Source organism: Hibiscus syriacus, unplaced genomic scaffold (assembly GCF_006381635.1).
Source record: "Hibiscus syriacus cultivar Baekdansim isolate YM2019G1 unplaced genomic scaffold, ASM638163v2 tig00002919_pilon, whole genome shotgun sequence".
NCBI classification, from domain to species: domain Eukaryota; kingdom Viridiplantae; phylum Streptophyta; class Magnoliopsida; order Malvales; family Malvaceae; genus Hibiscus; species Hibiscus syriacus.
In genome coordinates, this window is record NW_024061957.1 from 401,894 (window position 1) to 416,307 (window position 14,414).

The 14,414-nt window shown below is 38.4% G+C and overlaps 1 protein-coding gene across 1 annotated transcript; it reads left to right on the top strand.

The window, feature by feature from the left end:
* The first annotated feature begins 8,890 nt into the window (after window positions 1-8,890).
* LOC120164255 (choline-phosphate cytidylyltransferase 1-like) lies at window positions 8,891-12,841 on the top strand. The gene is made up of 8 exons (XM_039174014.1): window positions 8,891-9,072; window positions 9,377-9,490; window positions 9,898-9,993; window positions 10,182-10,224; window positions 10,309-10,464; window positions 10,539-10,619; window positions 12,158-12,256; window positions 12,372-12,841. The coding sequence occupies exons 1-8, from the start codon at window positions 8,930-8,932 to the stop codon at window positions 12,573-12,575; spliced, it is 936 nt and encodes a 311-aa protein (XP_039029945.1). The 5' UTR covers window positions 8,891-8,929; the 3' UTR covers window positions 12,576-12,841.
* Window positions 12,842-14,414: the final 1,573 nt, after the last annotated feature.

Genomic DNA, 14,414 nt, shown 5'->3' on the forward strand with positions numbered 1-14,414 from the left:
AGAGCTTTCTCAGATTCTCGACATGTTCATTCTCGGTCTGTGCCTTGACAATCATGTCATCGATATAAACCTCGATCTCTTGGTACATCATGTCGTGGAACAGGGTTACCATAGCTCTGTGATATGTTGCCCCAGCATTCTTTAATCCGAAAGGCATCACTTTGTAACAGAAAGTTCCCCACATTGTGACGAAAGTGGTCTTCTCCATGTCTTCGGGATGCATCTTGATCTGATTGTACCCCGAAAATCCTTCCATGAATGAAAAGTAGGCGTTCCCGGCCGTATTGTCCACCAGAGTGTCTATGTGTGGCAGAGGAAAGTTGTCATTGGGACTTGCCTTGTTAAGGTCCCGGTAATCGACACACATGCGTACCTTCCCGTCCTTCTTCAGCACAGGCACTATGTTGGCCACCCACTCCGGGTATTGGGCTACTTGGAGAAAACCGGCATCAAATTGCTTCTTGACTTCTTCTTTGATCTTAAGGAGCATTTCTGGTCGCATTCTTCTCAGTTTTTGCTGTACAGGTTTGAATTCTGGTTTGATTGGCAGTTTGTGAACTACCATATCTGTGTCTAGTCCTGGCATGTCTTGATACGACCAAGCGAACACATCTCCGTACTCCTGAAGTAAGACTACCAGGTTTTTTCTTGCTTCAGTCGAAAGAGTTGTGCCGATTTTAACCTCATTTCGATCTTTCTCAGTGCCCAAATTTAAGATTTCGATCGCCTCCTCATGTGGCAGTATTTGCTTTTCTTCTCTTTCTATCATTCTCAACAATTCGGTAGGCAAGTTGTACTCCTCTTCATTATCGCATTCCTCAAATTCCCCAAGACAAATGGTTGATTCAAAATCCATCTCCGGATCAGGATCATCAGTGCCCACATTATCGTTATCTGGGAACCTGAAAGGGGAAAAATGTGCATGTGTGAGAGGATAATATCCCACACGGAACGGTCAAGAGCTAACTTTGAGAGTAACTGGAAAATGAAGTACCAGAATGAAGGAGATAGACAATGAATTCAAAAATAAACGAAAAATTGGTTTGCCACGGAAAAGAAAAGATGCATCTTTTATTAAATTTAAACAAAATGTTTATTCACCCTTACAAAAGATCACCTATTACCCCGGGTATAGGCAAATAGGGATAGTTCGAATATTACTCTGAAAGATTCTTGTAAACCACAGGTAGTTCTTCCATCGACCATCTGCTAGGCACGAACCCATGTGGCAGAGGGCATATCCCGGATCTATCTCCGTTGTCAACATCTTCTGTGGTCACGACATTAATGTTCAGATCTTCCAGATCCGTTTCTAACTCGGATATGGTGGTCTCAAACACATAACCACCTGACTTGAATGTTCTGAAAAGCGGCGGGAATGTCATAGGCTTCCATTGGAGTTCGTTTCCAGTCAATCTGGCCAATCTTCTCTCCCGGTTCTTTTGGATTTCCTTTCTCTTTTCATGATAACTGGGCTGAAAACCGAGCCCAAATTGGTCTAATTTTGAGATAGGAAGGACATGATTGATCATTCCTTACAAATATTTCCCAAAACCTCTCCCGGTTCTGGCGCCTCGGCCCAGGGTTTGCTTGATCTCCATCCCTGTGCATTTGGAGAGTCGAGGTCTTGGGATTCTCTTTCCTTCCGCCACGAATGTGGCATTCACAAACTCCAAGGAGCGGAACGAACATTCTACCGCTTCCTCGTTTACTTCGATGTATGGAGCCTCTGTGGTCACGCTTGCCACGATATCTTCCTCAGCGTTGATAATTACTAAGGCCCCGTCAATAACAAATTTAACTTTCTGGTGCAACGTGGAGGGTACTGCACCTGCTTGATGAATCCACGGCCTTCCCAAAAGACAGCTATAGGACGGCATGATATCCATCACAAGGAACTCAACATCATAGGTGGCTGGTCCGATGGTCAATGGTACCTCGATCTTTCCGATTACCTCTCTTTTGGTCCCATCAAATGCTCGGACCACATTCTGACAAGCTCTCATATGAGAGGTATCTATTGGTAGCCTCTTCAATGTAATCGAAGGCATCACGTTCAGGGCCGAACCATTATCGATTAAGACACTTGGTAAAGCATGCCCCTTACAGTAGGTAGTAATGTGTAATGCCTTTGTTCGGCCTCTTCCTCCGGATGGAATCTCATCATCTGAAAACGAGATGAGATTATCGGCTTGAATATTGTTCACCAGTCGATCCATCTTGCTGACTGGTATGTCTTGTGGCACGAACGTTTGATTAAGGACATTCAACAGCGCTTCTCGGTGTGCTTCCGAGCTTAAAAATAGTGCTAGCATTGAAGTACGTGTAGGTAAGTTGTGGAGCTGTTCTACAATGTTGTACTCGCTGTGCTTCAAGATCTTGAGGAACTCTTTAGCTTCTTCCTCCTTTATAGGTTCATTGACAACTAGCACATCTTCTTTGAACGGCTCAAGTGGCCTTTGCCCCACTTTGCTATTACATCCTCCGGAAGTACTCACTTGACATTCGTACTTCCATGGCACTTGCCGATTGTCCTTATATTGAAAAGGCCGAGGTGCTGAGATTACCACCTTGGCTGGTGTTGTTTCTGTCATGCTTGCTTTAGGGGTAATTATCAAAGTACTACCCCTACCAAATCTTCTGTCTGATGATTCTCCAGTGGCACAAACATCTGCTTCCAAGGACTCTTGAATTTCTTCGTAAAACTCCAGCTCCTTCCGATCCATCATGAGCTGGACTAACAATCTGAACTCTGGGCAATCTTGCACTTTATGCCCTTCTTTGTTGTGGTAACAACAATGGTTACCATCTTTATTTTCTGTCGTATCTGGATATGGTGCAAGAAATCCTGCCTTTACCATTTGGCTCCATACCCAAGCCAAAGGAGATTTAATTTCTGAAACACTTGATTTAATTCTCCTGCCCCCTTCAGTAGTAATGGCATTGATTCTTGTCTCCTGATGATTGGGTAAGGGATTCTGGGCGACGTTTGGTGCTCCAGAGTTGAAAGTGATCCAATTCTTGTTCCGCATTCGTTGCACAAGTCTCTTGAATGCGAGACAACTTTTAATCGAATGCCCCTGCACACCGCCATGGTATTCGCAGTGAGCGCTCTCGTCATACCATTTCGGGTAAGGGGGACTTATTGGATTTATAGGATAAGGCGATACTGCATGAGTGTCGAAGAGCTGTTGGTATAATTCTTTATATGTCATGGGAATGGGTTCGAACTGCTCCCTTTCCCTTTCCCTTCTTGGTTCTCTCTGATTCTGTCTAGAAGTACCTGATGGCATAGCTGCTATGGAATTTGAGCTTGAGATCGTGACCCCCTTGCTGACGTTGTAGGTGTTTACATTGTTGATCTCTCGCTCTTTGTTTTTCACGGGAGGTTTTTTACTGGAGTCTCCTCCCTCAATCTTTCCTTGTTTAATGGCCAACTCGATCATTTCACCGGCCATGACTAAATCTGAGAAACTTCCCGACGTGATTGCTACCAAGTGCCCGAAGTAAGGTGCCTTCAAGGTCTATACAAACAACTTTCTAGTTTCCTTTTCATCAAAGGGTGGATGAACTTGCACAGATAAATCCCTCCATCTCTATGCGTACTGTCGGAAACTCTCATTGTGTTTCTTCTCTAGGCTTTGTAACATGACCCGGTCTGGTCTCATATCGTTGATATGCTTATACTGCTCCAAGAAAGACTTGGCTAAGTCTTTCCACGTCTTGATATGAGTCCGGCTAAGCTGGTTGTACCACCGAATAGCTGAACCGGACAGGCTCTCCTGAAAGCAATGGATCAGAAGTTGGTCATTCCCGCCATATCCTATCATCTTTCGACAGAACATAGTGATATGGGTTGAAGGGCAGCTGTTCCCGTCGAACTTCTCAAACTCAGGAACTTTAAACTTTGGTGGAAGCACCAAGTCTGGAACTAGGCTCAGCTCCATTGCGTCCACTCCATAATAATCATGGTCTCCCTGGACCATCTTTATTTGATCTTCTAATATTTTTATCTTTTCTTCCATCTTTTTGGCTTTATCTTCCTCATCAAAGTCTGGGACATGATAATCATCCGGATGATCGTTAGGGATGATCGTAGAAGTTTGTATCTTCACAGCTGGTGCAACTTTCGCTTTGGTAACGAATGAGTCCCCGGATAGTGCTGCATTCCCTTTAGTAGCAGATGCGTCCTCGGGTAATATTCCGGGTGAGATAACCACTTGCGGGGTTGGTGGTATGGCCACCCCCTCGGAAGAAATGACCCCTGATGCACTAGCTTGTTGTAGACCCGACAACTTGGCTACGATTTGGTCGACCAAGGACTCCTGATTTTCTTTATGGACTCCAGAGTACTTCACTGTTCTGAGCCATCTTATCTTCTAATTCCTTTTGAAGTCTTGCCATGTTCTCTTCGATCTTCTCTATTCTGGCTTCCATTTGTCTCTTTTTTGCTCGAGTATTGTGCGGGTGATGTGTATCTGATGCTTGCGGTGGTAAGCTCGGTGTCTGAGACATGTTCTGTTAGTTAATACGAATGTAAAAACATGGAAAATATAAAATAAACAGACATGAAATATAAAATGCAATGCATGATGTATGCAATTGGAGGCATTGATCCAGAAAAGTGTTCATTATTATAAATAAACCCTTGTTCAGACAAAAATGTCTTATCTTTTAAGAGACATAAAAACAAATTAAAGGTACATTCGGACTAAATCCTCTAGACCCCGAACAGCTTCCAGTAGGTTGACAAGTCTTCTGCCTTCATTTGTCACTGGTTGAATGCCTTGTCGAACCACACCAGCTTCCCTTGCTAGGCCGTGAAGATGACGGGCTGCTTTTTGCACTTGGTCCAGGAAATCTCGGATGGTTGCGTCTCGGGCCCTCGCCCTTCGCTGTGCTTGTTCCCAACGGAAACACCATTGTAATCCTCCGTCGAAGGGCACCATCTGAAGCTCGTTTGCTTGCCTCTTCAATCCATCTACAATAGCTTCTAACTCAGCTATTGTCTTGCCATCTTTCTCTTGCTGTTTTTCTAAGTCAGCTACCCGAACTCTCAAGCGCTGGTTCTGATATTGACTATCTGCCAAGCGTCTTTGGGCAGTCTTCATCTGTTACTTCCAAGCTTTCTCATCAGGCCCCTCAAACTTCCTTTTCAGGCTATGAGCTTCGTCTCTCCAGTATTCAGAGGTTACCTTCAATTTGGCGTTATCCTTGACCTTATCTTGATACCCCTTTCTCAAGTCTTCGAACTCAAAACAGACTTTTTCTGTTCTCTTTCCAGTTTATTTGCCCAGTCTTTCTGAGAGTCAGCATCTATCTTCCACTGATAGAGCTCGGCTTCAAGTTCCTTTATCCTTTGCTTCAGCTCACTATTCACTGCTTCAAACTCAGTCTTGGCTATCTCAAGTTCAGAAGGGACATGCCTGAGATGTTCTTCCATGGTTCGGGTGTCATCACAGTCTGGCACAGGGATGTTGTCATTTTTTCTCAATCTTCGCCACTCCACATAATCCGGAGTGAGCATGCTTCTGGCAGCTACAATATCCATCTGAAATACTTTCCTCCACGAATCGGCTGCTTCTTTGATCATCTTCTTATAGCTGTCGCCGTGATACTCAAACTCTGACCTAGCCAACCCGCATGTTGCTGGGACAAACTGGCGTGCTCCATACTGTCTAAGTGCTAATAACGGAGCATACCCGACTGCTCCCTAAAGTCTAAGTAAGGTCACAGTGTCAGAGTCACCATATCGGAAGAGAACGTCACTGAGAAATAGCCAGGGGGCTCTCCAGACAATATCCCGGTCCTGAAGATGCGTAAAGACTCCCAATCCATTTTTTTTACTTCGTTTTTATTTCTTTGATGGCCATTTTTTATTCATTGTATTTATTTATTCATTGGTTGTACATAGATTATTAATATTGCATTTACTGATTTATTTTACTCCGCTTATTAACCTTGTTTTCTATTTTTATCTTCATTCTTGTTTCCTTTTTTTTTGTTCATTTTCGTTCTTTAACGTATTTATTTTTAAGGGAACTTCAACCAATCAAGGGTAAGTAATTCGGATCGTTGTTTTACCTTTTAATTTAACCTTCAATTTTCTTAATTAAAGACAACTGGAAATTACACAGTACCGAAAGGGCAATTCAAGGGTGCTAACCCTTCCTTGGTTGTAACCGACTCCCGAATCCGACACATATTTGGTAAGACGCAGATCAGGTAAGAAATAAGATATCCGATCAACCCATTTTTTTAAAAAATAAATGGTCGGTGGCGACTCCTAACACAATTATTCAAGTCGAAGCCCGATTCCGGGGCCCAACCGAAAGACGGTTCCGACAGCTTGGCGACTCTGCTGGGGATTGTTATTCGTTCCTGTGATGGGTCCTGGATTCTCGGATACAATCGTTCTACTGGTTACTGCTCCTCCCTCGCTAGCTTCGCTTCCTCGGCTAGATTAACGATCGTCGAAACCGCCGATTCGCTAGTCTTCACATCCTTCGAAGCCATTGAAAACCAAAAAAAAAACACTACAAAAATCTTTGAAGTAACCGTAAGAAATTGTTTTTCTGGTAAGTTTGACGAGTTCACGGGACTATCGAGAAGGATAATGCCACCCCGTGGATACGCATTAAATGACTTTGGACTGCTTGTCCCAAATGGATAATTATTAAAATCCAGCAAAATTCTGGTAGGAGAACGCCAATAGCACAGATTATAGTGAGGATGGAATGAGAGTAGTAGTTAATTTAGATCAGTTAAAAACATTAGAAAATCAGATCCAGAATTTCAGAGATTTATAGATTAATTCGGAGCTTGGAACGTTGAAATCGTGCATTGAAGCAAAATCCAGATGAGATGGTTACCTTTTAAAGGCCCTAAAAATCCAGAAAGTTAAGCAGTTTTCTTCAATAGCAGCCCCATTTTGATGTTTGGTTCTGGCCCCCTTTTCGTTTCAACACTTCTGCCCCACCTTTAGCCTTGCTGCCTACGATAGACTGGATGTCTTGCATTGCTAACGACTCTCGCTCCCCGTTTGCTTCTTCGTATGCATAAATACCAGAAAACGATATCGATCTCTTCCCCAGAAATGATGCAACGCCATGAAAGTATTGGTGTGTGCATGATGGAAGCATTTAATTGGTGAAACTTTGGGGTTGATGATGATGATCTTCATGAGGAGTTTGGAGCATGAAATTTGCAGAGATATGCATCCATTAATAAAACCAAAAATGGTAGCCCCCTCCACTCTCAAATCTTTTCTCTCCATTGTTCTTCAAACATGAAGAACATGGACCAAGTTTTCCAGAATCCGGCCTTTGGCCTCCGAGCGCCGCCTCGTCGCTGCCGTTCATCGGCGACAAATTTTTTTTTTTACAGTTCGAAAGCCTTTCACCCACGCTTCTCAAAAATCCAAAAAATCCAACAAATAACGAGCCTCAGGGAGTAGATCTAGCTTCAAAGTTTTGAAACTCTCCCTTTGTTCATCGGCTGAAAATGTTTTTCTTTTGGGGTTTCTTTTCAAACAAAACACAGCAAAGGCACAGAATAAGGAGAACTACACGCGGAGGTATGATTTTTTTACCTTTCTTTTTTGAAATATTGTGAGAAACCTTTCGAAATGCTCTGAGTGTTTTGGATGCTATTTGCTGGTAACTTTGCTTGTTATTTCGTATTTCAATCCCCCTGAAAACGGGTTTGATTACACTTATTTATAGTAAAAAAACCTATTTTTAGATTACATTTGAGTCCTAATAGGACTCTAACATTTGTTGGTTGTGAATGAGCCTTGCGAGATTCTTGCGTCGTTGGTGGTGTTGACGGGGACGTTGGATCCGTGAAGTGCGGCTGAGGAAGACGTGATGAACCAGGGGACTTCGGGGGCTTCTGGATGAGATGCAAGAAGCGACGGCGTGCTAGGGTTTTCTAGAAACCCTGATTTTTAGAACGATTCTTGGGTCCTTGTTGTAGGTCTTGTGATTTCTTGGGAATGTATCATGTAAACCCAAATAAATGTATCATATAATTATAATAAATCATATGTATGTTATGTAATACACATATATATACATAAACGTAAATGCCATGTGCATTATAACCTTATTATATTATAATTTATATGGTTGAAATTGAGTGTCTTCAAGTATTATTAATAAAATAAATAATTATTATAAGAAAATTCAGATTTTAAAATATATATGTATTTGTCCCCTCTTACTAAGTTGTGTTTCCGTCGCTGACACAAAAAGAGGAAAAAAAGATAAAGTTATCCCGGGCAAAATTATAAATTTTAAGTCTTAAAAATCAATCTTAAACACTTTGATATTGATTTATGACCTTCAATTTATTTTTTTTTGTCAAATAAAAAATATTATATCTCAAAAATTAGTCTCAAGCACTTTAATTTTGATATTTATTTATTTATTTTCTATATTTTTTAGAAGTAACAAATATTAATTTAAAAATAATAATTTCAAATTCTTAGTTCGAAAACTATTTTTTCAAAAGTGAAATCAAACCCTTAGCTCTCAAAAGGTTGATTTGATTTAATTTATTTTGATTTATAAATCCTCAAATAAAAATATAATGATTCAATAAATATTAGATAAAATGATGATATGATATAATATAATAATAATTTTAATCTCAAAACTTATAGAATCTATCAATTTGATTATAATTAAAAAATCAATAAATTTAACTATTGACATTTAAAAATTTCATAATTTTAGCCTTTCATAATAATATATTAGATAGTTTTTAATGACTTATTTATAAAATTCAGGAAAAATGATTTGTTTATTCTCAGATATATAATTGAGTGACCTAGAGTGTATTTTCCCCTTATTCTTATTAGTATGAAGCAGAATATCTAACTATATAGTCCATTTCCATTTTTCTTCTTAATTCTAGAATCTCCGCCATGAACAACGAATCCTCTTATGGGAGCACCGGTAACAATAGCAACAACCCCGTTCCAGATCGCCCCGTCCGTGTTTACGCCGATGGGATCTACGATCTCTTCCATTTTGGCCACGCTCGTTCCCTCGAACAAGCCAAGAAATCGTCCGTTTTCCTCTCTCCTGTCTCTCTCTCTCTCTCCCCATGTTTGATATCAATGTTTTTCTGGGTATATTTAGAAATTCATTGTTGATTAATTGGCTTCTTTCAGAATCTTCATATTTGGGGTTCCCCCTCTTATACGTGTAACTTTTCTTCTTTTGCCCTCGTGTTTGTGAATTTTGTTTATTGTGAGATATTTCTTATTTACAGCAGAAATATTGTAACTTGATTTTCCTTATTACGTCTACTTCATGATTGCCTTTTTTTTGTATTCCCGATTATGTTATTTAATTCTTTGAAATTTTAGGTTTCCCAACGCGTATTTGCTGGTTGGATGTTGCAATGATGAGACTACCCATAAGTACAAGGGCAAAACTGTGATGACCGATGTAGAACGTTATGAATCCCTTCGCCATTGCAAGTATTACTTCTTTCTATATCTCTCAACTATCAGCCATTTCTAGTTATTTTACTGAAAATATTAAATGAACAGAACGTGCCTTTGGAGCTTGAGTTTTGCTTTAAAGAGTTTGAAGCAAAACATGCCTTTGGATGCAAAAGAAAATAGTACATTTGAAGAAATTTTTGGCTAATGAGAAATTTTACTTTTAATTAATTAATGCTTTTTAGGATGTAAACTTAAAGTAGCAAAGACTGTAATCAAATGGAACCTTAATTATAGATTTATTTAAATTTTTTAATTCTTTGAAAGATTGAAGTAAATCTATTGTTATCTCTCATGATGAGATTTTCATTTGTAAAATGTGATTTAATTATATTCCTATCCAGAGCTTCATTCAAGGACTTCGTTTTTTCTTTTTGTCACAGGTGGGTTGATGAAGTCATTCCTGATGCCCCGTGGGTGATTGATCAAGAATTTCTAGATAAACACAACATTGACTATGTGGCTCATGATTCGCTTCCGTAAGAATATATACAGTTCTTTCTTTTAAATTAATTTATTAATGTTGAATAGAAAACTACTGCATATTTAAATAGCTTTCTTACTACTTTCCTTGCTGCTGTTAAATTAATACTTCCTGGTAAACACATAAATATCCAGCTTTAAATTATTCATGCAGTCTTTACAATTTGCCATAAATTGTTTACAGCTATGCTGATGCCAGTGGAGCCGTGAATGATGTGTATGAGTTTGTAAGTTTATTGAGACAATCCTGCGCAGATATATTTAGTGCTTTAAAATTTTGTATTAGATAGTAAGCAATCTCCTGTTCTCAGGTTAAAGCTGCTGGCAAGTTCAAGGAGACCAAACGAACTGAAGGTATTTCTACATCAGATATCATTATGAGAATTGTTAAAGATTATAACCAGTACGTGCTGCGGAACTTGGACCGTGGATACTCAAGGAAAGAGCTTGGAGTTAGCTATGTGAAGGTAAGATCTCTGTCCTGAGTGTCTTGTTTTAGTAACGACTGCTCCTTTGTTGATATTCCAATTGATGTCAACAGGAAAAGAGATTGAGAGTGAATATGAGACTGAAGAAACTACAAGAAAAAGTTAAGGAACAACAAGAAAAAGTGGGAGAAAAGGTATGCTCACCCTCAAGTGATATTGGTCTAGTTTGATAATCGTTCCCTTTTCTGGCTGTACGATTGGAATCCAGTATGCTGTTGGAAGGTAAGATGCTCAATTTTTAGCTTTTTGGAGGGTGATGAATGTGCTTCAGGTCTTTTTTTATCAGTTCTTGACACTTTGTCTTTCCATGATACTTGAAGCATATTAATCACATATTCTTGCCAAATTTGCCTGAAATGTTTCGTCTTGTGTGTAAATAATATGGTAACTGAAGTTATAAACATTTCTTAGAGAAATAACCATGGAGTATAGAAATTAGCTTGGAAATAGTGTTGTCAACTTGTCATTGTTATTGTCATGCAACTTTTGTTTCTGTGATTGTATGTTATGTGTTTCTATGATAAAAGTCTAAACTTCATGAATTTTTTTAAGTAAAATGTTTGGAGGAACTATATCCAGGAAATCTCTTGTACTTGAATTGAGAATAGTATTTTTGTAAAAAAACATTGAAGAATTGCATAGTTAGTTTAAAGGTTTGCCTTGTGTTTTGTATTCTGCTCAAACTTTAACAGTTCATTCACAATTGTCCTTGGATGCATTATTTTCCTTGTAACTTCAGTATGTAGATTTAAGTGCGTCCGTGGCTAAGTAATTTGATATCGACTTTGTTTATGCATTTATCTAGCCTTTACAATTTTATTAAATGTAAAATTGTGCAGATTCTTTACATGTTTACGTAACTTGAAGAGCATTATGACCCTTCAGTAAACACCCATACATTATATACCCATAACCCATCTCCTTTCCCCTCTTTGCCACGACACCATGGTCCCTCCCAACTTGTCCACCTGTCATTTTTTTCTCTCGACCTTCCTTGGCTTCCATAAGTTGATGAATAATTTCATAAACCCACGCACTAATATGCATACATAGTAACAAACACCCAAAAAACAATCATTTCTGTTGACTTAAAATCAGTTGCCTTGGCGCAGTGCTGAAATATCAATGCTGGATTACCTTATGATTCACATTTGATCAATTTGGGATCAAGTGCCTTCACAGCATAACATTTAGAGGGGTTCTTTAGTTCAGTTCTAATTTCTTCACTTTCATTGCTTGATCAGATTGGCCTAAATTTTATTCCCTGTTTTTTACCATGGTTTTAGAGTGAAGGTTACCGTCTTTTCAAAATTACCAAAAATGGATGGCATACATCTGAACTAAGGATTTGTAGTTGGGCTTCAAATTCCAAATTCCTCTGCCATCCCCTGGATTAATGCCCTTCTGAATACGATATTAACTGTTCTAATTACAAATTCTATAGAAATTTTATGAGTTTGTGAGCCATCAAAACTCTATTCAGTCAGATTCATAGTTTAGGTTTCATATATTTATGTTTTCTTTTACTCTATGCATATATTTATTTGTATGCACATATTCATGTTTAGGTTTTGTGTCACATGTAACTGGCCACATTACATACTATTTGGCTGGATTTTGAATGCTTATTTCCTCACTTTATCAGAAACTTAATGCATGACAATACTTGCAGATGCAAATTGTTGCTATGCACCGTAATGAGTGGGTGGAAAATGCTGACCGATGGGTTGCGGGATTTCTTGAGATGTTTGAAGAAGGTTGCCACAAAATGGTGAGCAAATTTAATTACCTAACATATAGTAATGACTAGTGCATGCACATATAAAAAGAAATAGTTTATGGAATGCGGTTATGTTGCCTCACTTAGAATTTGGGGTGTTTTTCAGGGCACTGCTATCAGAGATCGAATCCAAGAGCGGTTAAAGGGGCAGCTGCTGCTAGACGGCAAGGACAGTGAAGATGACGAAGAGGTATATTATTATTATGATGATGATTATTATTATGACGACGACAATGATGATGAATACTACGATGATGACAATGAATATCATGATGACAAAGATGAGAAAAATGAGAAAGGAAAGAACTAAATTTGCTTCTGCATGGTTGCCGGTTGCAATTAACTAATTATGTTGACGTTATAGCTAAATGTAGCCAGGCTTTGAGCAGAAAGCTGTATTGTAGTTCGTTTATCCATGCTGTGTTAGCAACAATACTCGTCTCCCTATGGTTCGGATCCGTGTTTCTGTTTGCTAAAATTTTGTCCCCAGATCTTCCCTGTTCTTATCATGTACGTTGGTAAGATGCAAGGGCTTGTACTTTTTTTCATTTCGGCTACAGGACATTTAAGTTTTATGTTATTATAGATAAAATATATTGAAGGGTAAACGACATTAGTGGTCATTTTTCTTTCATTTTCTTGTGATTTTGACTATTCAATTTCAATTATGTTTTGGTTATTTGCATTATTGATTTATCACAAAATGATCAGTTGGACGCTAATTTTCACTATATTGACTTGATACGATAACAAAAAGAGTTAATTTTTAATTGAGTTTATTAACATCAAATAAATATTAATTTAGTATCTTTATAACATTTTAACTAAAATTTTATTTAAAAAATCCCTGTTGCTGAACTTGGTTTTGCCTTCGCCTCTCCAATCATCTTTTCGATACTTTCCTGGTCGGAGTCGGTTTTACAAGAAAAAGAAATAAGAAAATAAGAATCATGTAACTTACCTTGTCTGCGCATTCAATAGCAATTCCATTACTGAATTATAGAGTTTATATGTGCAGAAGGTTGATTGTGTCAATGGGCTTCAGCTTTATAAAGAAATTACAGAGTTTATATGCAAGTGGAAAAACAACTATACTGTTAGCACTGTAATTTCTACTTGTGCAAAACTAGACGTGATTGAAGAGTCTACGCAAATCCATTAGTTTGGAATTTTAATGCATTCAGTGATACAAGCTGCTTCAAAATTAGGTTTCGCTAGTATAGTTGAAATGGCGTTTAAAGAGATGGAAGGTGCAAGGATTCCAGCAGATTCACTCGGGTTGATCTTCGATGTTTCTGTCGAGACTTGTCTTTTCACAATGTACTCAAAATGTGGTAGTTTAGAAGACTCATTAAGGTGGTGTTTGGTTCGTTGGAATATTTATGAGGGAATTAGAATCTGTAGGAATTGAAATCTGTAGGAATTGAAATTCAATTCCATATTCTGTTTGGTTCGCAGACATATCAGATGAATTTGATTTCAGTAATGTAAAATGATAGAATTGTCCTTCTTGTTTTTTTTTGTTTTATTTTAGTTTATTTTACAACTTACATGTAGTAATATATTATAAAAAATTAAAAAATATTAAATTTTCATTTTATTGATTGATTATTCATTTCAATAAATTATAAAAAGAGAAAATAACATCAGTAACAAAAAATGCCTTATAATATACGATTTTAACCAACTTTTTTTGGATTTGCCAAAATGACCAACTAAATCGCAATGCGATCGATAATTCGCAACGCGATCTCCGGTATCGCAAATCAGTTTCCAGATTCGCAACGCGATTCTGACTATCGCATTGCGATTTCCCAAATTCGCGTTGCGATTTTCCTAATTCGCAATGCGAATACGTAAATCGCAACGCGATTACGTAAATCGCAATGCGAATTAGGAAAATCGCAATGCGAATACGTAAATCGCAATGCGAATCTGACTATCGCAATGCGATTTACATAGCGCCATTCGTATTAACGCAAATTTTTTTTCAAATTCCAAACACGAATTTCTTAATATATCGGAAACTGAACCGTCCACAGTATATCCCGTAATCGTAACTCATAACCTAAAACCTAAAATCACAACTCATTCCCATCTACATCTCTCACTCTCTACGGCGAAATCAATCCCCATCTACGAAGATTTC

What these genes read in the sequence shown, in the direction of transcription:
- LOC120164255 (XM_039174014.1), top strand. Translation starts at nt 8,930, where the DNA reads ATGAACAACGAATCCTCTTATGGGAGCACCGGTAACAATAGCAACAAC. An exon ending in GAATCCCTTCGCCATTGCAA is followed by an intron (nt 9,491 to 9,897) that starts GTATTACTTCTT and finishes TTTTTGTCACAG; the next exon opens with GTGGGTTGATGAAGTCATTC. An exon ending in AAGAAAAAGTGGGAGAAAAG is followed by an intron (nt 10,620 to 12,157) that starts GTATGCTCACCC and finishes CAATACTTGCAG; the next exon opens with ATGCAAATTGTTGCTATGCA.